The sequence below is a fragment of the Semicossyphus pulcher genome, unplaced genomic scaffold (genome assembly GCF_022749685.1).
Source record: "Semicossyphus pulcher isolate SPU_LCO1_2020_fin unplaced genomic scaffold, fSemPul1.0.p SCAF_9, whole genome shotgun sequence".
Classification (NCBI taxonomy): domain Eukaryota; kingdom Metazoa; phylum Chordata; class Actinopteri; order Labriformes; family Labridae; genus Semicossyphus; species Semicossyphus pulcher.
Window position 1 is genome coordinate 15,725,427 of NW_027211770.1, and position 24,251 is coordinate 15,749,677.

At 42.9% G+C, this 24,251-nt stretch overlaps 4 protein-coding genes across 5 annotated transcripts; 1 reads left to right on the forward strand and 3 right to left on the reverse strand.

Annotated features, from left to right (window-relative positions):
- The first annotated feature begins 232 nt into the window (after positions 1 to 232).
- Positions 233 to 11,150, forward strand: LOC138584765 (discoidin, CUB and LCCL domain-containing protein 1). 2 transcript variants are annotated; one of them, XM_069657074.1, is made up of 15 exons: positions 233 to 339; positions 2,920 to 3,141; positions 3,779 to 3,916; positions 4,877 to 4,928; positions 5,017 to 5,089; positions 5,171 to 5,304; positions 5,378 to 5,415; positions 5,619 to 5,810; positions 6,813 to 6,925; positions 7,056 to 7,230; positions 7,330 to 7,422; positions 7,547 to 7,640; positions 7,781 to 7,818; positions 7,898 to 8,008; positions 9,336 to 11,150. In XM_069657074.1, the coding sequence occupies exons 1-15, from the start codon at positions 237 to 239 to the stop codon at positions 9,728 to 9,730; spliced, it is 1,971 nt and encodes a 656-aa protein (XP_069513175.1). In that variant the 5' UTR covers positions 233 to 236; the 3' UTR covers positions 9,731 to 11,150. The 2 variants fall into 2 exon arrangements, with proteins under 2 accessions (XP_069513175.1, XP_069513176.1); XM_069657075.1 differs by having other exon boundaries at positions 7,901 to 8,008.
- On the reverse strand, positions 10,009 to 13,336 carry LOC138584766 (zinc finger protein 79). The gene is made up of 3 exons (XM_069657077.1): positions 13,190 to 13,336; positions 12,793 to 13,069; positions 10,009 to 12,708 (listed from the first exon to the last, which is right to left on the reverse strand). The coding sequence occupies exons 1-3, from the start codon at positions 13,214 to 13,216 to the stop codon at positions 11,267 to 11,269; spliced, it is 1,746 nt and encodes a 581-aa protein (XP_069513178.1). The 5' UTR covers positions 13,217 to 13,336; the 3' UTR covers positions 10,009 to 11,266.
- A 914-nt stretch (positions 13,337 to 14,250) lies between these two features.
- LOC138584300 (zinc finger protein 878) lies at positions 14,251 to 18,070 on the reverse strand. Its single transcript, XM_069656496.1, has 2 exons — positions 17,185 to 18,070; positions 14,251 to 16,671 (listed from the first exon to the last, which is right to left on the reverse strand). The coding sequence occupies exons 1-2, from the start codon at positions 18,067 to 18,069 to the stop codon at positions 15,868 to 15,870; spliced, it is 1,689 nt and encodes a 562-aa protein (XP_069512597.1). The 5' UTR covers position 18,070; the 3' UTR covers positions 14,251 to 15,867.
- Positions 18,071 to 20,042: 1,972 nt separating this feature from the next.
- Positions 20,043 to 23,536, reverse strand: znf576.2 (zinc finger protein 576, tandem duplicate 2). The gene is made up of 5 exons (XM_069656463.1): positions 23,495 to 23,536; positions 22,573 to 22,771; positions 22,355 to 22,470; positions 21,974 to 22,117; positions 20,043 to 21,844 (listed from the first exon to the last, which is right to left on the reverse strand). Exons 2-5 carry the CDS (start codon positions 22,715 to 22,717, stop codon positions 21,002 to 21,004), a joined length of 1,248 nt encoding a protein of 415 aa, XP_069512564.1. The 5' UTR covers positions 22,718 to 22,771; positions 23,495 to 23,536; the 3' UTR covers positions 20,043 to 21,001.
- Between the last annotated feature and the right edge of the window lie 715 nt (positions 23,537 to 24,251).

Sequence of the window (24,251 nt, forward strand, 5' to 3'; positions counted from 1 at the left end):
ACGGCTGGTCTCAGATCAGGACACACCTACAATTCAGCCCACCCCTATTTGGGAATGGAATGTCTGGGATTCTTTGATTGACAAAAACGGGGAGCCAATGAGAGGTCGCGTTTACATCCCATAGCCAATAGTGAATGGTCAGAACTTTGTACTACAACTTTTCACTGAAGCCAGTCCAGAACCTCGAGCCGTCGGGACTGGCACCTGACTTTTTTCCCCACCGAGCTCTGGAAATCATGCTGGCAAAGTGGGAAAACATCCGGGATGCTGTGAAGTCTCTTATAGCTGGTTTCTGGATAACTTTTAGCGTCTGTTCTTTTGGTGTTCACGGCCAGGAGGGTAAGAAAAAGCGAATTTTACTGACTCTGTAAGATAAAGAATGTGGCACGAGAGTTTATTTCATGTTGTTAGCTTTCTGCTACAACTACTAGCCTCCTGGTTTCCAGACGATAGGAACAAATGAATAAAGTCAGTTAATTTTATCCGAATGGTATACGTAATATGTAGTGAAACGGTTATAACGCTCTGGCACTGTCCGACAAACACTCATGTCTGGTAGCCTTTAAAACATCCTTTGCATCCTACCTAAGCTAGTCATTATCATACAAATGTCATACTATCATTTACTCATTTTTACATCAGCATGTTTGTAGCTGGTTACACCTTTACCTAGGTCTGTATTCTATAATGTACACGTCCTGACAGTTTTGACATGTTCTCCTGTCAGTTCTGCTTTGATAGCATAAAACACAAGAAACGTACACTAGTTTGAGTTTAACGTATGTTGTTAAGTTGGTGGTAAAATACTGTGTTTCCATTTGAGGTAGATGTAAAGTCGACTTTGTGATGTCACGGTTGCATTCTTTACATACTCTTCCCATGTGCATGTTTACCTACTGATCCCATCTATCAGCCTACCTTTCCCACAGTGTTTTTTTTCCGCAAACAGCAGTGAACTCCATGTGCAGTATGAATCACATATCCCATACATATACACAGACAAATAGAGAAACAATTAACTGCCCAGCAGACTGTGACTGTAACACCACAAATCTCTTTTGTTGTTTTTGTCTGTCTCTGAGGGGAAGATGATTAAGTCCAGGGTCAATTACTTTTTCTGAATCACGTCGGGCTTGCTGGAAAGTATGCAAAGAGCTTTGGTGGGGCTGGGTTAGGGGGGGAAACATTGCAGCTTTGGTGTTGAAACATTGTGATTGACACACAAGACAGGATAAGGCAATGTAGTGACAGGTAGCACAGGTGAGCATCCTGTCTGCTAGTGTGGACCTGTAAGGACCTGCCGGCATGTGGAAAACAATGTCGCTAGGCTGCTTTGGATTGCTCTCCTGCCACCCAGCTAGCTCCCATTTTTCTGTTATTCACCTTCTACATTCTACAGGCTGATCACATACCCAACCTATCTGTACGAAACTAGAACCAGACGAGCCGGGAGAAAAGGTTCAGTGAGCAGGGAAAGATTACCGGCCACCCAGAACTTCCATGGCATTGCAGCCTTTGAGGCCTCCCACCGGAAGGTGACAGATCCCCGCTCTGTTGCCCACGGTTACAGTGTGTCGCTGTGGCATTTCCAGGGAATCCTTTGGGGGTTTGAGGAGGGGCAATAACATCTGAAGGTTTATGGTATTGTGAGGAGCTGTCGGGAAGCAGGGGAACGGCTGGTGTGATGCAGGATGTGTGTGACACAGGGTTAGAGGAAGGTTATCCTCCTGTTTCCCCTCAGCAGATCTCCAGGAGCCTTATATGGAAGACAAGGACGGGGATGATGTGTTGGCTTAGATTGACCCTTGTGCCTTTTTCAAGTTTTGACCATTCTTGGAGCACGTCACACATTTCGGGAGGGGGGGGGTCAGCCTGCCGCCCCCACACCACTTATCTCTGTGTGACCCCTCTGGGAATTGACTCATTTATTTTGTGCGCCCGACCGGGATGTTAGAGGATCTAAATATTTGTGATTTCCGTTCCAGTCAAAAGTATTAGTCACAGCAACGCAAGGTCAGAGGATGTGGTGAATCAACATTCAGAAAACAATGTTTATAAGGAAAGTAATCCATAACTTAAAATATAACAACATCTTAATCTTACAACAAGGGTATCTTCTGCACTACATCCAGTGTACAGGTCGTAGTCTTAACAGCTGAGTACTGTCTTCTCCGGCAGTTGTGTGATCTCACAGTTATGATCAGAAGAGTATAAACATGCCCGTGTCTGCTGGAAAAGACTGGTTACTCATCACTCCTGAAATAGTGCAATAACATAGCCTTTAATATTCTGTGTGTTGAATTAAGAGAATTAATGACGAGATGTCTGCGGTGATCGGATCCTGGCTTTGTTTAATCTGTAGGTGCTCAGCTGATTACTCCTCACCCGGCACAGATGTTTAAGAAGTGAAACGATGGTTTAAGTAGTTTTTAAATACTTAAAAATCCACGGTTATGTGAGAAATATTTCTTGTTGGTGCGTCCCTATTAAACAGCACAACTGAAACAATTTGGCAATAAATAATTCAGTTATTTTGAATAATAAATAAGAGAAAAAAAGCCAATAAGTCACTCCTTCCAGGGCGTCAAATGTGAGTACTTTATGGTTTCTTTAATCTCCTCAAATATGTCAACTATGATGCTATTTTTGCCCTTTATTTTAAATAACCAATTGATTAATTAAGAAAATAATCTGCAAGCTATATCTGTAATTAAAAATAACCTCTTGTGCTAGCCCTAGCCCTAGTAGTTTTATCCAGAGCAAAAAAAACTCTCGCTTAAAAAATTTTTTTTTAAGTGACTCAAAACATGACGTTTCACCTCCTGTAGCCATTTTTGTTCATTTGCAAGTTGTTTGCATCTAACTTTGTAAAGAAACTGTCCCTCAACCAGCCTCCCTGTTGTCCTTGAACTGTTTCAGGTAATGGCTGTGGACATACGGTGCTGGGCACAGAGTCTGGCACGCTGGCCTCTCAGAACTACCCGGGCACCTACCCCAGCAACACCTGGTGTAAGTGGCGGCTCCGTGTGCCCGAGGGGCGAATGCTGCGACTGCTGTTTGGGGACTTTGACATTGAGAGCAGCCCCGGGTGCAGTAACGGCTCTCTCGTGATCTCAGACAAGAATGGAGAACAGAGTCTGGGTAAGCTGCTGTTATACACTGTGTGTCTGTCTCCTCGTGCCTCTACTCTCATCTGAAACACACGCCGATATAACATTCATGCTCTGTGTCATTAGCGTTGTTCTCCCAGCCGTGATTGTGGAATACACACACCGCATGCCTTTCTATTGACACATTGAATGAAGAGGCAAACCCAATTATGCAACAGACGTGTGCATCGCTTCCAACCAGGTGTACCAAGTGGTGCCTTGAGGGCGTAAAAAAATAAACGTTGAAAAGAATGGAGGTTGCGAGATTCCGGAGGTTCTGTTTGTCTGCCTTTTGTGTCCATAATCAGATTCCACAGAGCCTGGCTCATTATTTTCATCTGGTTTTCTCTGATGGGGAGGTGTTCTAACATGCAGGTTTTCCATATGACAGTCTATATTGCTTTCCTCTTTGCTATAAAGTTGTTGTTATGGGAAACAAACATAACAGTAAGGTCGAGTGTTGTTGCTTTGTCTTAAATCCTCTACATTTGTTGATATTTGCTCACAAAAGAAATATTTAACAATTGTAACTTTCTGTTTCTGCCGTTGTCTGTATTCATTATGTTTCAGAAAACAAAGTGTGTTCATGTGTTTTTACAGATGTAGTTTGTGGGTCTGCGTGTTTACAGGTCCAGTGTGCGGGAGGCTCGATGCATCACAGAAGAATGTGACACTTAGAAGCAATGAAGTGACGTTAACCTTCAAGTCAGGCCCGCACCGCTCCGGGCGAGGGTTTCTGCTGTCCTACGCCACAGACAAGTATCCAGGTATGATGTTTGGAGCTGGTTGATTAGCTTAGCTTTACAAATGTGTAGTTTTAATTGAGTTTTTAGACATTTCTCAAGTTTACACCTATTTTTCCATGTGTGTGTTGACGTGTGTGTGAGTCACTTCTTATTGGCATTCATCCTCCATCGCTATCTTCTTCTCTCTGGCGTGTTTGCTCAGAAAGCCGGGGGCAGACTCCTTCTCTCAAGCTGAATGGAGTGAGGCCTCAGGTTTTCTGTCTGTCGCTTGGAGTGGCTGGATTTCTTTTTCCCCCTCCTCCTCCTCCTCCTCTTCTTCATCCCATTAACCACTGCAAGCCCACGACTATCCCACGTTCAGTGCATCCCAGAGGCTGTTGATTTAGCGTTTGTTTCTGCATATTTCTAACTCTCTCCACCAGTGAAACAACAGATTGAAACACATACATGTTTCCAGAGACTAAATGTTTCTGGACAGTATAGATTACATAACAAAATGAGCTAAAGGTTCTGCCTGTGTCTCATTTTAATAACCATGTGGGCTTGTTTTGTCTCGGTGCTGTCTATATTTAGAGTAGCTTCCTTTTCTCTGGATGAAGTAAGCCGTACTGTACAGTATGTATCATAGCTTCCTGTTTTTGAGTTGTTTATGAAATCGGGCTGTGTCTGGGCGTCTGGAGCTAAGCCCATGTCCAGACATACAAACCTCTGTCTGTTAACTGCGATCACACGAGGACCATTCACTGTACTCGTGAACTGTGACAAAGTCACAGAAACAAAGGGCTTAGTCACATCAACAGTGACGACCGCTCGTCCCCTAATATAGCACACGTAGAACATGCTGGACTGTCTCACACAGAGTCCGATTGTGTGTGGTTTGATGAATGCGGGGGGATTATGTAATCGCATTTTATCTCTGTTTAAGAAAGTTTGAATTAATTCTCTGCCGTGTTAATTTTAGTGTCTGTTTTTCTGTCACAGATTTAATTTCATGTTTAAAACGAGGGTCGCATTTTAGCTGGCAGCGTGTGAGGTAAGTTGGGTACCTCTATATTTGTTATGATGATACAGTTTCAGCAGAGCAGTGAGTGTTTCTCACACGTTACTGTGCTGTTTCTCAGTGCGTACTGCCCTGCTGGATGTAAGAATGTCACCGGGGACATTTGGGGAAACTCTGAACAAGGTTACAGAGATGTAAGTGAACCATGTTTCTGACATTTGAGCTTTTCATTGTATTCATGTCTAAAAGTGCTCCTTATGTCCTCTCTGCTGCAGACCTCTGTCCTGTGCAAGGCTGCAGTCCATGCTGGAGCTGCGTCCGATAGTCTGGGAGGTCATGTCTCTGTGAATCGGGAGAGAAGTATCACGCGCTACGAATCCGCCTTTGCCAATGGAGTCCTTTCAAAAATGTGCGTTTCAAACATTTAAAATGTGAGATCAGGTTAATCGTCGGTGTACTGACCTTCTCTTCTCTGTTGACAGGGGATCATTATCTGAGAAGATGCTGCTTTTCAGTCAAGGTACGAGCACGACATGACATTCATTACTACATGTTAGAATTTTTGAAAGGCATACCCCGTGTTTTTGCAGGTTTTAACCCTCTTACTACGAGTTGCCCATTATAAACATTCTTTCTGTCCTTCTAACGCTAACAAAAGTTTTCCCACTAAAATATGGATTTTAATGCTTCTTTTGTCCATCTTTTCCTCTGGTCCACAAACAGAATGCAACAACATCCTGAGTGTTTCCGGTTTAAACGCCTCATCTTTCCGTGATAAGACGAGTCAAGAGCACACGACGTTCTGGTCGTCCAGAAACATGGGCTCAAGCCACGAGTTCCTGCCCTGGGCAGCAGACAGTAATGATGCCGACCCGTGGGTGGAGCTGGAGCTGAGTGAAAGAAGCACAATCACAGGTAAAACATGCTTCTATTAATAAATGTAAAATGTTATTCTGTGAATGCCTATATGTCAACAAATCCCATGAACAGACCAAAACCTACAATGGATTAAATCTGCTAACAAGCTTTGTATGTGTTTGCACCAATGACTCTATATATGGATGGACAACGCGTCTCCATCTGCTCTTATTGTACAAAATGAAAGCCAAAATAGCCCCGTGACGAGAGCTGCCATCTCACGCTGGTGACGTCATTTGGAGCCCGAGCTGCGCAGAAGCCCGTTCCACTAACCAAAACACACACTTAACTTACCGGGGGGAAAAACAGCGAGGATCCCGCACGATGGCGTATTTTACATCAGTTCAGCTCCTTGTGTTGGTCTGAAGCAGACATTCACAGATATGGAAACTTCAATGACTGTAGTGATTCAGTTTCAGTTACATTTCTACTCTGCTAATCCAGAACAGATCGGCTGCAGGAGCCGTATTTGCCAACACAGCTGTCAATCATCCTTTTTACCGCATCAAATAACTAATTAAAAATAAACTTTTAAGAAAAATGAACACTTGGATGTAAATCAGCATGATAATAACAAACTATAATGACAGAAAGCATGTTTGAGAAAAATGGATTTGTCATGTATTTTGATTTTATAGTTTGACCCATCTGTTAACATGGAGGAGGCGGGCTTTATGACCTATACTGCAGCCAGTCAGCAGGGGGCGCTCCAAATGTTTTGGCTTAACTTTTGGGGAGCTGTCATGTCGTCCATCTTTTTATACAGTCTATGGACCCAACGCATCATAGTTTTGGTCTTTTGATGAGATTTGTTGACAATGAGAAAAAATATGGAATAGATTTACTTGCTTCAAATAAAATGTAAATAGCACATTGTGTATAATAAGTATAAGTTAATCAGTTTAATTCCCACCTTTCCTCTGTATTATACAAGTGTATCCAACCACTTTCATCACAACTCACATGCTGAACTACAAACAACACCCTCTTTTGTTTCAGGAGTAATAACAACAGGATCAAACAAGTACTACATAGAAGCCTTCATTCTCCTCTTCAGCAAGGACAGAAAAAATTGGAAGCTTTACAAAGGTGCTCTCAGCAAAGAGAAAAAGGTGTGCTTTGTGCTGCATTCACTGATGTTAGCTTGATGGTTGTCATTGAGTCCAACTGAGCTGATGTGCAAACTGAGTTAAACTGCCTGCTTCCTGGTGTTCTAAGTAACCCGGTTGTTGTGCTCCTCAGGTGTTTCAGGCCTACACTGATGGCCACCTCAGGGTTCTCAACAGCCTTTTCCCTCCTGTGGTGGCTCGGTTTGTCCGTTTACAGCCACTGCGCTGGCATGGCCGAGCCTCGTCTCAGGTCCAAGTCCTGGGCTGTCCCGTCGCCAAGGTCACGCCAAGGTCTCGCTCTGCCGCAGGTGTGTCTTCTCGCCTCTTTTCCAAAATAATCTGTTGACCGTTTCAGTCCGGCCGTGCGACTTCAAGTCCGTGCTCATGATGTTGTGATGTTCAAACAGATTCTCCATCCATCAAAGTGAGCGTGGGAACATCTCGCCCCAGCCCCGCGCCGACCCCCACCGAGGGCCCTGTGTTAGTGGAGACGAGACTGAGTGTGTACTTCTACACCTTCTAAAATCACAAGTGTAGAATATGTTTTAAGTCATATCTCTGTGTGTTTGATGCAATAAGCTGCGTTCCTTCCACACACTCACTCAGACACTTTCTGTCCTGCAGGCTCCAGTCAGCCGGTCATAGTGGCAGTGGGAGTGGTGCTGGCGCTGATAATGTGCGGCAGTTGTTTGTTGGCTGGAGTCTGGTGGAAGAGAAGGTACAATTTTTTTAAGTATTTCTCCAGAATAAAATAACTGAATCAATTAATACTGATTATTACAATTATTGAACTAGACACATATTCTTTTATCTGCTTTATCCAACCCTTTAATTCTTTGTTTGTTTCCTTCTCTGCAGGAAAAAAGAATCACAAATGAAGTACTCTTTACCCACAAGTAAGTCAAGTGCTCTTTAACCATTTTCCACTATTATTAAATCATCAAATCCTCTAAATGTTTGTTCTTCTGTGTCAAGTAGGCTGTCAGAGTTTCCAGGCAAAGAGTCTCCCCTGCTCACAGTCCGAGCTTATCTCCTACCCTCTGGAAAGAAACGTCCATGATGCTCTCCCCAGCCCTCCTCTAAACGGTGAGCATTCACACTCAGCTGTTTGCTTACTTTACATCACTCATTCAGAGTTTACTGGTGATCAGTAGTTGTGAGCTCGGCCTTCCCTCCTCCATGTTTCCTGCTCTAACTGTCTCTGGCTTCAGTGGTCAGTTTGAGGAGCTCCTGCCAGGCCTGACAGGCAAACAGCTCTCTCCGCGGGCGCTCCATTCTTTCCCCTCCGGCTCAGCCCATCACCCAGCCGCAGTATAAACATTCCTTTCTTTGGTCCACGGAGCCTCTCTGAAAGAGACCCTTTAATTGGAGCTCGATAAAGGGCGCTCAGCCTTCTCCCTCCCCACCACCAGCAGTCCCCCCTCTGCCTCCCCCATCCCCTCCCCCAGCGAGGGGGCCTTTCACTGAGAGGTCCAGTGATAAACAGGACAGAGGGTCAAAGCTAAGACAATCAAAGCCCTCACTAAAGCCTGTCTAATTAAAATAGCTCGGGCTCTGAGGCTCCCTGTGGGCGCTTGGCTAAGGTCTAGGCCTCCCACACCACAGCCTCTTCTGAGGGGTGAAGAGGAGGGTCGGCAAGGATCCGATTGCTGCACTATCAGACCCCTGTCTCTGTGATTAGAGGAGATTATGTTGGTATCCAAGCAGCTCATGCAAAGACTCGACATTGGCCTGGAATGAGTCTGCTCCTGAAAAGAACAAAAGAGATTTTTCCAAGAAATCGCAGTTGGGAAAATTGAAAGTAAAAGAGTTTTTACTGATCGTTAAAAGATCCTGCTCACTGTGGTTTGGTTAGAATATAAGTGGGGATACATCAATGCGTTTAAAGCTGATATGATGCCTGATATTTCCTTCCAATATGTGTTTCTTTCTGATGATAATGATTTGTAAGAGTGTTGAAAACATGGCTTTGTCTTTGAAAAAGTTCTACTTTCACAGCTCATTAAGATCATCAAATTGAAAAACATGATTTAATCCTGGTTAATCTGACGGTTACACACGGTGACAGTGATGGAAGAAACTAAGTTTAACAAGTTAGTGATATTCTTGCAGCCGGTAGCTTTGTTTTGCACAAAAATGTTTCAAAACGTTTATTTGCTGCCTTATGAGGGCTCATTTGCTGGACTTTAATTTTTATTTTGCTGGGACCAGTAGCTTCTTGGAGATTCAACTTGTTGGCAGCTGCTCAGAGCTGGCAGTGCCCACAGAATTTACAGTGTTACAAATTGGGGAAAAATGTAAGATTCATGTTGGAAACTATTGTGGCTTTTGATGGTGATTTTGGAAGATACCCTCGCGAATAAAATGAAAAACGTCAATGTAAAATAATTTCTTTACAAACTCATATTTCCAGACTATGCCGAGCCTGCTGTTGGACAGAAGGTCGGGTCAACATTCAGACCGTCCTCAGATGAGGGCTACACCACCCCCTTCACCTTCACCCATTATGACACTCCTGGAAACCTGCCAGAGTACGCCGAGCCTCTTCCCCCGGAGCCCGAGTACGCCACCCCGTTCAGCGAGCTGCCCTCTGAGTCACATGGACCTCCTGTACCAGCACCCAGCGCTGGCACCAGGACAACATCCAGCCGCTCTCAGTACGACTGCCCCTCGCATAGGATGCTCTCCAACGGCTACTGCACTCCCGCTCTTCATGCTAATGGCCCACGTCCAGTCAGTGTGGTCTACGCTGAGCCCAAGTCATGTGACTCGTTACTACAGAAGCACACGTATGAGGAGCCTTTGTGAGCAGCACGAGCTCAGACACGGAGAAAAAGACTTTTCTGAGGTAGTATGTGTCGGGACCAGAGGGTGACCTCAACGGGACACTGAGCCGGACAGTGTTGTCCAGAGTGAGCTAATGTTGACAGAGATGAACCTCCAGTGATGAGACAAAAGTTGAGAAGTCACTGTGGACCACTATACGTATACAGAACAATGATGTGAGAGCCATATGGATGCAAATTCTTGTACTTGCAGAGTGGAAATATCCTGTGATGCACAAAGAAAATGCAGGTTCGGCCGTTGTCACAGAGAAACTGTTTATGAATTAAATATTTTATCACAAGCTGCACTTTCAGAAAACATACAGTAATGTATGACTCAGACTTTTTAACAAGTTAATGCAAAAAAGGTGAATTGAATATGTTACTTGTCCTCACAAAACACATATGTGTTCATAATGTATAATTTTAACATGTTTTTTTTAAAGAAAAACGTTATAAAGCACTATACAGTAACTGGTACACTGTAACAAAGTGGTGGAAATTGTTGCTGTGATCGTGTATAACCACTAGGTGGCTCCCTTGAGCTTAAAACAGCTAACAACAATGTAAGTATTTGTCTGCTGGTTCTTATTCTTCAGATAATCTTACATTTCTAACAAACACAGTTGAATTACAAACATAGGTTTGAAATACATGGAAAGGCACAACAGGTAAGGTGGAGCTGTCGAGTACTTTTCTTCACATGGAAGAAAGCTCTTGTTATTGAACATACTGCAGGGTCCTTGAGCAAGACGGAGATACCTCAACCAAACTCTTGAGCTGTTGTCATGTTTATGCCCAGCAGTGCGGAAAAGAGTTCTTTTGAAGGGGTTAAGAGTCTCACCTAACCTTAACATTAAAAAACAATTTCAGTAGGTGGCCTTGTTTTATTTGTTGGAGTTTTGCAGCTGTACTTTTTCTCACTCCTTTGGATGTTCAGTGATGTTTGTACGGGAAATATAGTCCTTAAACACATAAAAATTACATACCTTAATTTTTACGATCGATGAGACATTTCTGCTGCTTTCTTAGAGAAAAAGGACAAAAGAAGAGGAATACATGACATGACAAAGATTGTTATTTTTCTTATTATAAGGCCTCTGTTACGAGAGCCTCACAAATGTGTATTTTCTAAAAGTCCTTTATGATGTCACGTTGGTTCGCCAACGTCTTCCACCGCTGAGTAAGGCACAATAAACGAGTTTGTTACGGAAAGTAATTTCAGGGTTGGACTGGTGTGAGACTGCAGCTGTAAGATGTTTAAGGTTATTCTGAGATGGACCTAAAGACTGCGGCAGTGATCATTTTTAATGAAAACATTTCTGAAGCAGCTTTTAAAGAAGTACTGCATAACATGTTCAAATTAAAAGGAGGATTTAACCACAGAATTTATTTGACATGAATAATTTCAAACACTTGAAATGTTTTAAAACAATAATAATTCTGGTTTACTCTTATCTTCAGCATGTTGTAATGTACCAAAAACATGATCTCACTCTCTGGCCATCTCATTTGTGCTTTACTCCTTTCTCTGGCCCTCCTCCTCCTCCTCTCTCCCCTCAGAGGAGTAGTGCATCAGTGTCTGGTGTCTGTTCCTGGACGGAGCATCCTTAAAACGCAGGCCACAGTCTTCACATGCGTACAGAAGCGCCTCTCTGTTACTGCCTGGGTGTGATCCCTCTGACTGAGATTTGCTCTCATTACCAACAAGAGGAGCCAAGCCAGGACGAGCCGGAGAATCTGTGGAACTTGGAGCTGCATGTGAGGTGCTCCCTGGGCTGTTCGGGGTATTCTTGGGACGCCCTGGTGGAAAACCACGGCCTGCTGGTCCCTCATACCCACCCACAGCTCCAGCTTCTCCAGCCTGTTCGGGGGCCAGGCCGTGGACTGTGCGGTAGTGGAAGCGGATCCCAGAGCGGTTGGAGAAGCCTTTCCCACAGAGGCTGCAGATAAAGGGTCTCTCTCCTGTGTGGATGCGGGTGTGGATCTTAAGAGCTCCAGACTGGGTGAAGCATTTCCCACACTGGCTGCAGCGGTAGGGTTTCTCTCCTGTGTGGGTCCTCTGATGGGCACGGACCCCTGCCAGATGGGGAAACCCCCGGCCACAAAATCCACAAGAATACGGCCTTTCACCGGTGTGAATCCGCCTGTGGATCTTCAGAGCCCCTGACTGGCTGAAACTCTTCCCGCAGTCAGAGCAGGAGTACGGCCGGGCACCTGTGTGCACGTTTAGGTGGATGCGGAGGTTGCTGTGCGAGTTGAAGGCCCTGCCGCACTCTGTGCAGAGGAAGCCGGACGGTTTGTGAGCATGCTCAGAGCGCTGGTGCTGCAGCAGCTGTGACGGTCTGGAAAAAGAGGCAGAGCAGTGCATACAGGGATGTAGAGACAACATGGTTGAACCTGCCCGGCCTCTTTCCTCTAGTTGCTGAGTGGGCGTTTGTCTGTGCTGGTGGTGGCACACCTGAGCACAGGTAGGAAAGGAGTGCTGGCAAGACAGGCAGGGAAAGGGGCTAGAGAGCTGAGGGCAGGGTAAACAAGAGGTTAACGGACAGTGGTGGTAGTGAAAATGATGATGGGCATGGGTGTGAGAAAATGGGGAATCTGGACCTTCATGGTGGCTCATGATCTGTGTGCAGGTTTGGAGGCTACGATGGCAACACAAGCAGGGAAACATGGAGAGGTGGGATAAGGAGCCGGGGTCAGCTCTGGAAGGAGGAATGTCTGAGTTCAGGTCCGGGCTCCGAGTCCCTCTGTCTGCCTCGTCCCTCTGCGGGCGGCAGGACGGTCTGGTTTCTAGCTCTGATGAGGTGGTGCTGCTTGGTTCAGTGTCTGGTAAGCAAACGCTGAGGCTCATGGGAGCAGTGCTGCTGGAGGACAAAGATGGTCTGGGTTTCAAAGTGTCAAAGGAATGTGGAGAAGTGGAGTAAGGGCAGCCAGGGCAGGTGCAGGCAAAATGCACATCTAGGCGTAAAAGAAACATGAAAAATATTAACCAGTTAGTAGAAACTTACAAAAACACGATTAAAACATATTTCAGGCTCTAACCTTTTCTAATGGGTCTGGTCTCTCCTTTCCTCTGCGATGCCCCAGGCTGGATCTGTCTCCCAGGCTCCATCTCTGGCTTGTCCTGGGCGGATTGAGGTAGTTGTAGAGGTCCAAGTGAAGCACCTCTGAATACTACACCCTCACCACTGCCATCGGCACCGTCACCGACCACGCCCCATGCTGGATTTAGCACATCTGGCTGATTCTTCGTGCCGTTTCCAGATGTGACAAGGTCACCAATGAACTGACTCATCTCTATCCAGGAGCACTGCCCATGCTGCAAAAAGTAACAAGGCATTTGTCCAGAGTTAGTTTGGTGTAAAAATTAACAAAAGTCAGAACGCGTCTGTCTTTAGCTGAAAATGTGTTCTCTTAAATAATGAGGTCGCCTACTCACAATGTCGCTACTCTTGTCTTTGTCCATGAATGTAAACAAACGCTCGTGTTGTCGGCTGCTCGGTTTTATATAAAACGATTTTAATAAAATAGATTGTTGTGTTCAGAACTATAAAAGCGACAGACAATAAGCATGTTCATTATTAAGTGATTGCATCTGTACTGTAGCACACTCCCGTTAAACATCTCGTTACCTAGCAGACATTCTGTTTCCGGGTTCTTTAATCACGTGACATGAGTTGAAGTCTCCCTTTCCCTCTTTTTTTCCCATTATATATATTTACTTGAAAAATCTAAAAATTGATTGATAAAGTGAATTATACGTAAAATCAAAAGTAAAAGAATAACGAAAAACAGTCGTTTTAATGAAAATAAAGAAAAAAATAATTCAAAAAATATTACTGAAATCATCAACAAAATGTGCCCGACAATTTATTTTTACAAATAACATTTAGGCTACTAGAAACTTTTGTTTTTTTAAATTAAGGAATACGAAGAGGATAATATGGTAGCATAGACAGAAAAAGCTAAGATTATTATCAATAATATACCTAGCAACATCTTGCCAAATGTTTTACAGTTTGTTTATATTTTAGAACAATTTGTTGTTATATTGTCAGGTCAAACTATCTCTAAATGTGTAATGAACAGTGAACCGTCTACCTCAATATTTTGATCATATTTTTAGTAAAATACTTACCTGAATCTGTGATGCGCATCTGTTTCTGATTTTCTTCAGCAATATCTATGCATATTTGGGAACTGAAGACCTTTTTAATGGTATTTTACACTGTTATTCTGTACATATGGGGACCGAACAAGGCTGTTTGCCTTATTCAGTGAAGAAAGTCTTCCTCACACACAGACACAATCAAAGCAATCTGTAGAATAACAAACTGATAACATTATATTATCACCATCAGTTGTATATACCTCTTATTTAATTTAATTTTTATCTATTCCTATTTCTATTTGTACTTGCCTTCTTGCTTGTCTTTGTGTTACAACAACCGAAGTTCCCCTCTGGAGATCAATAAAGTACTATCTTATCTTGCATCAAGTACCAATGTTTATTCACCTTTAGAAAAATGTAAATACACCCACGGACAGTAAAGACTCACAAAATCACAAGGTGACAGAAAGTCATATTATTGATCACCATCATTATTTGCATGAACACACAAATCACCATTTCAAGTTTACAGCTGAACACCTAGAAATCCAGTGTTTCTTCCAACTTAACACATATAAATAAACCAAGAATAACCTTAATGCTGAGAGAAATCCTGCACAATATTGCATAGGCATTCTGACTATAATCAGTTACATTTTGCTCCAGTGAGAAAGCGCCAAGCTTCACCCAAAACAAAACAAATGCCATGATAAGCAGGAGCTTGGAATGTTTCATTAAATTACTTAAAAACCAAAAATCTTTCAATTCTAAACCAAACTCACACAGCTAGAAATTCTATTTATAATAGAAAAAGTAGAAAAATCCGCTAAATCGTAAAGGGGTATGACGTTGGTAAGCTGATTAGACAGACATAGATACAATAGTAAATAGTTTTTCAGGCTGTAGAACAAAAGCTCCATGTTTGGTAAACATGGTTACAGGTACAGCTAAACAGTAGGTGTGTCCTTTGGAGGATTTAGACACATCCTCCAGAAGGGAATGTGACAAAAAACAGAATTTGGATCCCTTTTCATTTTGCCTGAAACATCAACTTCTATCTTAATTTCTTGTGACAGCTGATGAGATCTGAATGATCACGATTCAGAAATCAGTACGCGACCGGTGTGCTATAAAGAGAGATTAATGTGTTAGCAAGGCATAGTGAGCCTAAAGCCACAGTTGTACTGTACTGTCGTGCTGTACACCCAACTGACACAAAGAAAGGTTAGGGTCATGGTTTCTGACTTAACTGGGCTGTAAAAAGTGGAGCCATCTTACTAATTATTATCCTTATCATACTCTGTATGAGCAACATAAATTCTCAGCTGACAGAATATGTTGTACAGGAAAACATTTGAACCGTATGTCAGTAATGTCTCGGAGCTAATCCGTGCAGTAACATAAGCACAGATTGGAAGCATCCTGTCGCTTGTTTGTCACAGGGACCTACATAAATGCAGTTTCTGATGTATAAATCTGGGTCCCCCTTTACTCTTCCTCCTCTAAGTTTACCCTGTCTGCTTCAGATAATATCAACATCTAGCACAGCAGATCATCCATAAGCTGAATGAATGACAGTGCTTGGTCCTAAATAACCTTTGACACTGCTAGTATAGCAGCTAATAGAATATGATTAGGACACTCAGTCTATTTTAGACTGAAGTCTTTCATAATTGGACATTGTCAGAGCCATAGGTAATTCTTAACTACACTATGGAAATAATTAAGTTTTTCTTGCCTTATATGACGCAACAGATCTGCTCGCCATATATTCTTCATAATCTCCTTTGCTTTTAATCAGAAGTACCTGAGTAGAGTAGGCGGCACAAAATCATCAAATTATTTTGTGTGGAAGACGAGTCACATAATGTGTCTAACGCCCCCTTTTATGGGCACACACACACATACACAAACAGAGCCTACTGAAGAAAACCTGGGTAAAAAAAGAATGTTGATAACCCTGTTGTGTTATCTCTGACTGAGGTTTCAGGGTTCTTCAACCCTGGCTACTTCCAACGTGCTTCACTATAAAGTCCTTGCTGGGCCTCCTCCTTCTTTATGTGCATTAATAGACCAGAGGATGTTGACAGATCCATAGCATCCGTTTTAAACTGCTTCACTTCAGTGTACGTATCAGAAATGCTGTTTTTCAATGCCTCTACTGAGACGTCAAATTCTTGTGGCTCACTTTTAACAGGAAGAAGACGAGCGTCACTCAGAGCAGACTTAGATGGCGTACACTTTTTAGACAAATCAAGAGGAGCTTCACATTCTGGATCCACTTTAATCCTAGTGACCATATTCAGGGGGGCATCCAGGGGAGCTCCAAGGGCAGCACTTACTCCGAGGTGTTCATGTAAAACAGGTGGGAAAGCTACATGAGGCTGGATCTGCATATTTAAAGCTGGGGGTGTCTGAGCGACCGCAGATGGGAGTGCCGGGTCGTTGCTTTGCGTTGCGCAGACGGGAAGAAACAACATTAGCTTAGCACCTGGAGGAGGCTGTTTGTCAAGAGTGAGCTTCCACAATCCATCTGTTGGATTAGAGCCAGCAGACACACCCTCTGGCACAAGTCCTGGACTATGAGACACCCGCTCTGGTGCAGCAAGGTTTTCGGAAACAACGGCAGGTGTAGCGGCGGTTTCTGTGCATGTTTGATTTGATGGGTCTGGTTTTGTTTGGATCCCACTTTGACTTGATGATTCTGGTTTTGCGTTACTCCTTTTTGGAGTTGAGGGGTCTGAATTTGAATCCAGAGTTATTGTCTTGGATGAAGTGCTCTTTAAGACCTTGCGTTTCTTTGAAGAACTCTAAAATGGGAAAGACGACAGAAACATAGTAGTCACTTCATGAATTATACAAAACCCCAAAAAGTATAATCAAGATGGAGATACATAATTAAACAGTTCAACTAAAGATGGTCAGCTGCAGATATTTTAGCCTGATTGAGATAAATCTATTCGCTTATCACACAGCGGAAAAAGCCAGTCAGTCTGGAGTTTTCTGCTTGCACGTGAAGTACACGCCCACTTCTGAATGACCACTTGAAAGAATCCTACCCTAAAAACAAGCCGAGGCCTACCTCCAACATCACTACACAGTGCATTTGCTGCCATGTCGGAACTGTTTTGAAATCTCTTTATTAAATCAGAAATTTAAACCACACCCTTCAGGATGCAGGGTGAGGTCGGAGGTTAAATACTGCCCTTCAGCCTGGTATTAAGCTACTCTTTAAGAAAAATTGCTGCTTTTACTCTTTAGTTTATTGGAAGACAAAAATATTGCTACTTATGCTGCACATCCCCGTGATGCCACACACTCACCTTTGGCTGGGGTGTCTGTCCACAGGTCTTAAGGTGGCTGTCGTAGTTCTGCTGGTGGGGAAAGCCCAGTCCACAGCTTTGACAAAGGCACGGTGACTTTCCAGCATGACCGCCCATGTGGGACATTAAGAGCAAAGCCGACCGGAATCCCTTTCCGCATTCTGCACATTTCAGCACCCTCTGGTGAGCCCCGGCATGTTTCTTCAGCTCCTCCGAAGTGTCAAATCTCTGTCCGCACTGCAAGCATCTGATCTCATCCCCTTTAGGCTCCTGATTGCCCCAGCAGCCTGTGTCCTTTTTGTGCTGCTGGAAGTCCTCCTGATTGAGAAACTCTCTCAGACACGCCATGCAGTGAATGTGTTCAGGCTTACACTTGTGTTCGAGGTACAGCTTTGCCAGACGGAAGTGGCAGGAGCATTGGACGCAGGTGTACGGCAACAAACCAAGGTGGGAGAAGCTGTGCTTCAGGAGAGCATTCTTCTTGGAAAATGTCTTTTTGCAGTCCGTGCATCTAAGATTGCGATAACATTTCTTTTTCTTGTGGCGCGCAAGGAATTTTGGAGAGGAGAAATTACGCCCACATGTTTCACATTTAATCTTCTGCATACATTTAAATTCCTTCACGTGATCTTTACACGCCGGCAGGGAGGTGAACACACGTTTGCACAGGTCACACTCGTAAAACTTATCTTCCCAGTGAGAAATGGACAAGTGGTGTTTCAAGTCCTCCTGGTATGCGAAGCTCTTGCGACAAATACGGCACTGAAGACGTTCCACTTCGGATTTGGAGTGTGTGCGCAGATGGACCCGGTAGCTGCTTATCTGGCAGAAGCGTTTTCCGCATTCAGCACAGCAGTACGGGCGAGCTCCAGTGTGCAGATTCATGTGGTCCTGGAGCTTGAATTTTGAGGGCAGCGTGAGGCTACAAACACTACAGCTGTAGTCGCCTGATTGACTCAAGTCTGTAAAAGAAGAAGAAAATTTAAAATGTGCCCACTGAAAGAAGAACACTCAGCAGGCAGGGGAAAAACAGAAAGAGATAATTATTCAGTTATATTTGGTACCACCTATATCAGTCTTAAAGTATAAGATACTAATTACATACATTTCAATGATCTCATCCAAATAGCGAAACAAATAATGGGGTCTTTTTCCTACCTTCTCTGTAGCACATTTGATGCCCTAGTAATAATTTACAGCAAAGGGAAAAAGGCTATACAAACACTTTCATGAAACTTGTTGATAAAGAAAAAATATTGGATATTAAATTACACCAACTAGAATAAAAACTTAGTGTTTAACAGAACATTAACAATACTATACTGTATACTTATAAGAAAGCAAGTGAAATTGTCATACCACTGTCTAGTCCTTCCTCTTCCTCCTCCTCATCATCCTCATACACTCCTGAAACCTCACTGTCATCAGAGTCCCCCTCCTCATCCTGCTGCTCCTCTGCTGAACCCTCTTGTGGAGCGTCTCCGTGTACAACAAGTTGTTCTGTACTCTGATCCTGATCAGGTACGAGCGTGTTCACAGGTACGGTAGTCGGATGATCAACAGTGGGCACAGGCAGTGCAAAAAGTGCTTCGTCTTGTTGGGCTTGTACCGGAGTTACGGTTTTACATGGGATGGTCATTAACGCTGCCCTTTGTTCAATTTCTGAAGTCTGCTTTGTTTCACCTGCTTCGTTTGCAGCAGTAGACACGTCATCTCTGACCAGTAGCCTTTGTTTGCGTTTGGCTGAACGTGTTATGGGAGGCTGACAGTGTGAGTCATCAGATGATGTGGGTGCTTCTCTATCCGAGGTGTCGGGCGGATGTAGGGTGTCCGTCGGAAATCCCAACTCAGTTAGCTGGATATCAATGGTGTATTCAATTGACATGACTGCTGGCTGAGGAGGCATGATACAGAGAGTCGTTTAAATATGAGTTTAAATTGGACATAATAGTCTTACACAAATATCGATTTTGCCTTACCTTGAGCGACTACATCTGTGATTATGCTTCTGTGCCAGTGTTTCTTTCTTTCTTCGATTTGTTATAAAGTGTGGCACAAAGCCTTCTCATGTAAATCCATTTACTTAACACCTCAATATACTCATTGTCACCTTGCTCACCTGGAAGGAGAAGATGATGATAATAGCATCGGTGCTTCGGAACAATTAGACAACTAGCTTTCAACCGCGGTGTTATCCTTTTCTCCCAAAGTAAATTTAGACGCGTTATTTATCAGAAATGAAAGAAAAGATTCGCTAACTCGACGTAGAAATGTGGTGACAACTACTAGCCGATTAGCAAGCTACAAACAAACACAACACGACGGTAAAGGGGAGTGGAAAACAGTGAAACAAATGAGCGCCACAGGGACAGGAAGTTGCTGTGGGCGCTATAGCACACCTAGTGTCTCGGAGCGGTATTACACCAGAGTTTACCAGTTATTTAGTAGTATTTACACAATTACTGTTTGAAAGAGCATTTTGACGTACGTATACATTGCTCTGGTATTTCAATTGTATACTTCATTATACTCATTCTTCACTACAATTCAATTATATTGTGCAGTTGTAGTAGTATATATATATATATATATATATATATATAAAATACACCAAATTCATACTAACTATACAGACTTCTTACTAAGCAAACATCTAAATTAAGTCCCAACTACAATAGCACTGCTAGTCCTACAAAAAACACCCTGTACAGTACTCATCCAGCCCGTAAATATTAAAGTCCTGCGATATCCAGTGTACGTGGCATGTTATGAATACAATTAATGGATCCGTCACAGAATACACATCCACATTTCAGGTTGCATTCCCACTAAGTGATAACAAAGACAAAAACGGCAAGTTGTTTCTTCAGCAGCCTCCCTTGGGATAGCATGTTTTATTACATTTTTGCAGTGTCCAGACACATTGCAGTGGGGAGAGAGACAATCCGATCAGTGAATAACACATGATATACACAGTTCCCTATGGGACTTTTAGGCATCAAAGAGCCATGAGTTCCATTTAAGAAATGTCTAAGACATGAAATATTATTTTAATAAGTGAAAAAATAAAGGAGGATATTTTACTGTAAGACAAATCAGGATTGTACTGGATCATGTCTGCCCATGGGCCAAACACTTCACATAAAATATGAAGAAATTGGCTGAAATAAATTTATGCAGAACTTATTCATGTCATTTAAAAATTGTTCCTCAATCTGACTTATTTTAGAAAGAAACATAATCAAAATATTAAGTGTAAAAAATGCAAAAATATGAACCAGAAGCTGTACATTACACTGTTCTTTTGACAAACTGTCTAAACATTCAAACATAGTATCTCTACAAGGTATCTAATTAGCTTCAAAATATGAACTTACCCAATCTGTTTTGAGAAAAAAACAAAACATAAAAACATTTTCTTTTACCACAAATTGAGTTGTATAACTCATAACACCAAGTAATAAATTCACACCACACGCATTTCGCACTTTAAAAAAAATGAAACAAATTATTTAAAAAAAGTTAATCAAAAATGTTTTTTTGTTTTTACAAATAAACTAAGCCTTGTGATGAAGGGAGTAAAAGATTCAACATTTGGTTAGTCAATTAGGAGATGTGTCTGTCCGTCCATAATTTTAACAGCTCATGATCAAAACTCAACTTAAAATCCAAAACTTGCTAAAATGTCAAAACCATCACAAACTCATCTGAAACCCTCATCTGGAGCACCAGATCTCCAATGTTAAAAGAAAAAAGGACAATTCATGACTAAAATCTTCAAAGACCATACACTTTCTGCAAGGTCCCCAAGTCTCAATTATCTTTTGGCACTTGGGTTTTCAGGCTTTTCCTCCGGGTGGCTTTTCTCATGAGCTTTTAAGGTGCGCTCACGGCCAAAGCTCTTCCCACAGGTTGCACAGGCAAAGCGACCCACAACATGAGCCCGTGACATGTGGGCGTCCAGCTGCTCAGGACGGGCAAAGCTCTCCTCACATTCTTCGCAGGGATGGGCTTTCCGCGGGGTGTGTTTCTCCTTCTTGTGAGCTCGGAGCTGGATCAAGCTGGGGAAGGTGAGGTCACACTCAGGACAGGGGTGCTGACGGGGAGGAGCAGGATCCACTTTGGGTTTCTTCTCCTTTGCGGAAGCTTGACTGTCATCCTCAGGACTCTTCTTGTCTTCCGTTTCTGGTTTTGCTGCGGCTTTAGAAGGACGGCCACGCTTTGCTGCACCTGCTTTTGCCTTTTCCTCTGCTGGAGGTGCTGCCGACTCTGATGTGCTGCTGGTCTTCACTTCCTCCTCAGGCGATTCTGCTTCATCCTTCTTTTTCCGCTTTCCCTTTTTCTCAGCGCCTGCGGGGTCTTCAGTTTTGAAAGGCCGCCCACGTTTCTTGACGGATGGCGCACTGCCGTTACATTGCTGACCTTCAGGGTACTTTTCCTGGTGTGCTACCAGCTCTGACTCTGTTTCAAAGCCCTGGCCACACTTCTTACACTGGTGGGTTTTGGTGGGGTCCTCCGGCTGTTCTGTGGTTTCTACGTCTGGGCGGGGATGCTGGGTCAGGCGATGATTACGCAGCAGTCCAGCACTCCGAAAGATTTCATTGCAATCTTTACATACAGACTGTTTCTCTGGACACACCTGTCTTCTGTGGGCTGTGAGCTGTAATGGTGAGGTGACAATGTGTAACAGAAAGATTTAGTATAGGCTAACACTTGCTCATACTCTTGTGTACTGTGGTGTCATCTAGTGACAATAATTTTCATACTAAAAACAAAACATCATACTCACTTCAGAGAATGTTTTAAAACTCTCCTTGCAGTGAACGCATTTGAAAGGCTTGTCGTCCTTGCTGTGTGTTGGCTGGTGCTGTGTCAGCTCCTCAGATGACAGAAATGTGCGGTCACACACATAGCAGGTGAACAGCGTGTTTCCCTTAAATAAAGGAAAAGGGGGAAAGTTAAAACTTTTTACTGCATATTTTCTTTCTCTGTTTCTCGCTATCTTTCTGACACAGAAGAGTAGTAAGGATAAAAAGATAGAAGCATTGCACTGTAAAAATCTTACAAGTCAGTCTAAGTAGGGATGAAAACATATTGTTCGTAATATTTGATACTACACACACACAAAAAATGTCTAGGTAACTGAATAAACTGCTATTGTGAAGCTTACCTGCTGAAGCTGTTGCTTGTACTCTTCCCTGTGGCTTTTCTTCATATGCCTTTCCTTGGCTTTGGCACTGCAGAACGTGATGAAGCACTGAAAACACTGCAGATTCTCATGCTGGTCTGGATGGACAGGAGATTAGAGAGACAGTGCAAAGAAAGATTTAATTTTTCATCTGCTTTCAGTACACCTGATTAAGAAGTTATCACGGCAGTCCCACTTACAGGGCTGAACAGATGGCGCAGGGGGTCCATTCAGAGTGATGGGTTTGTATGGTTCAGCTGGCTTTTCAGGTGGGGCTTCTGGAGGTGGATCTGGCAGCCCCCGCCCCATCACTATCTCCTCTATGTTCAAAATCTCCGAGTCCATCCTGGTAAATTGGGAGGTCTCAACAAGCACTCAAAATAACTTCCCTGGCTGTAACTAAAGCACAAGACAGAAACAAAACGAAATGATTACTTACATTAACAGGAAATAACAGTTGTTTAACTAACGGCGGTAAAATAACAATGATAAAATCCGCTAGATGAGATTATTTACGTTTATGTTCAACAGATGACAACATGAGAATAATTTCCCCCGCTAACCAGTGAGTATGAGGTAGCTGTAAAACGAATTCGTTTTCAGTGAAACATAAAGCATACAGCCTCCGGGCTGTTGAACTGTTACTCCAGCTTCCCCACATGAATCACTCAAGTTTCAGCTAAATTTGGCTGACGCTACGTTACTGTCTGCAAGGCCGCTAGCTAGTGTCAGGCTAACTAGCTCCATGCTAGCTTACGAGCATCCGGCCTTCCGTTATCTGGTTAAAATGTCTAAACTGCTCTCGCTGGTGAAACGGAGACGTTTACAGAAGCTTAAACTGCTTACGTTTAATGACCGTGCACGTAGCTAACATAAATAATAAAGTACCAAGGTTCCGAGTAAGCTAACGCTAGCTAGCTTGCTACTGGTTAGCGCTAACAACACTGGCTGCCATTCAAAGAGGACCGAATACTTTTCGTGCCTTTTCAAAACACCAAGTTTTAAGTCTTTGTTTGGTGCTTATGTGCATCTGCTATGATTAAATATGATGCACGGTATTTCCTATACATATAGCAAACGATGTAAATAACAAATATAAAATTGAGTAGACGTTTACGTTACCTCTACCCGCTCTTTGAAGGTAGTTTGACTGAAAGAGTTGACCCCAAAGAAGCACAACGGATAGATCGGACACTTCCTGGTGTATGGTTCTGATAGCCGTTGTTACAACTAAGATGGCTGCCGGGGGGACTCGTTGGTACTGTGTTGTTAGCGATAATGTTTAGTAAAACCATTCAGTAATCAAAAACTGTTAAGCCAAGTTGCTCTATTGATGATACAGAGCCGCACATGGCATTCGTGGCGAATGTAGGGTAAAGCATATCTATTGGAAACGATAAAGTGCATGCCTTCAACAGTTTTACAGTGTTGTACTGTAATGAATAATAAATATCACAAAGTTAATGTCGCAAAATATCCGCCTATCTGTTAATATAATGTTTAATACACAATTTACAATATAAAATTAGCTAAACACACAAAAGGACAGCTATTTCTTTATGAACATGGATTTGAACTAGCTTCCTTTTCTATTCATTCCAAATCTATGGCCGATCTCTGTCACGTGACCCAAAACAACTTGGTTTAAAGTACTTATTGTAATTTTCGTTCACTGTACTCTAATTGTTATGTTTACCTGCCTCTCCTTTATTGTTCCTTATACCCCTTTGTATTTAAATCTTCAAATGCATGTTGACCTACACACAAACAGGCTAACACACATTTATAAGCAAGAACAATCAACCAGATAGTCAATTTCTAACTTACATGCATTCTTTACACCCATCTTTTTGCACAATGTTTTCTAATATCTCTAATA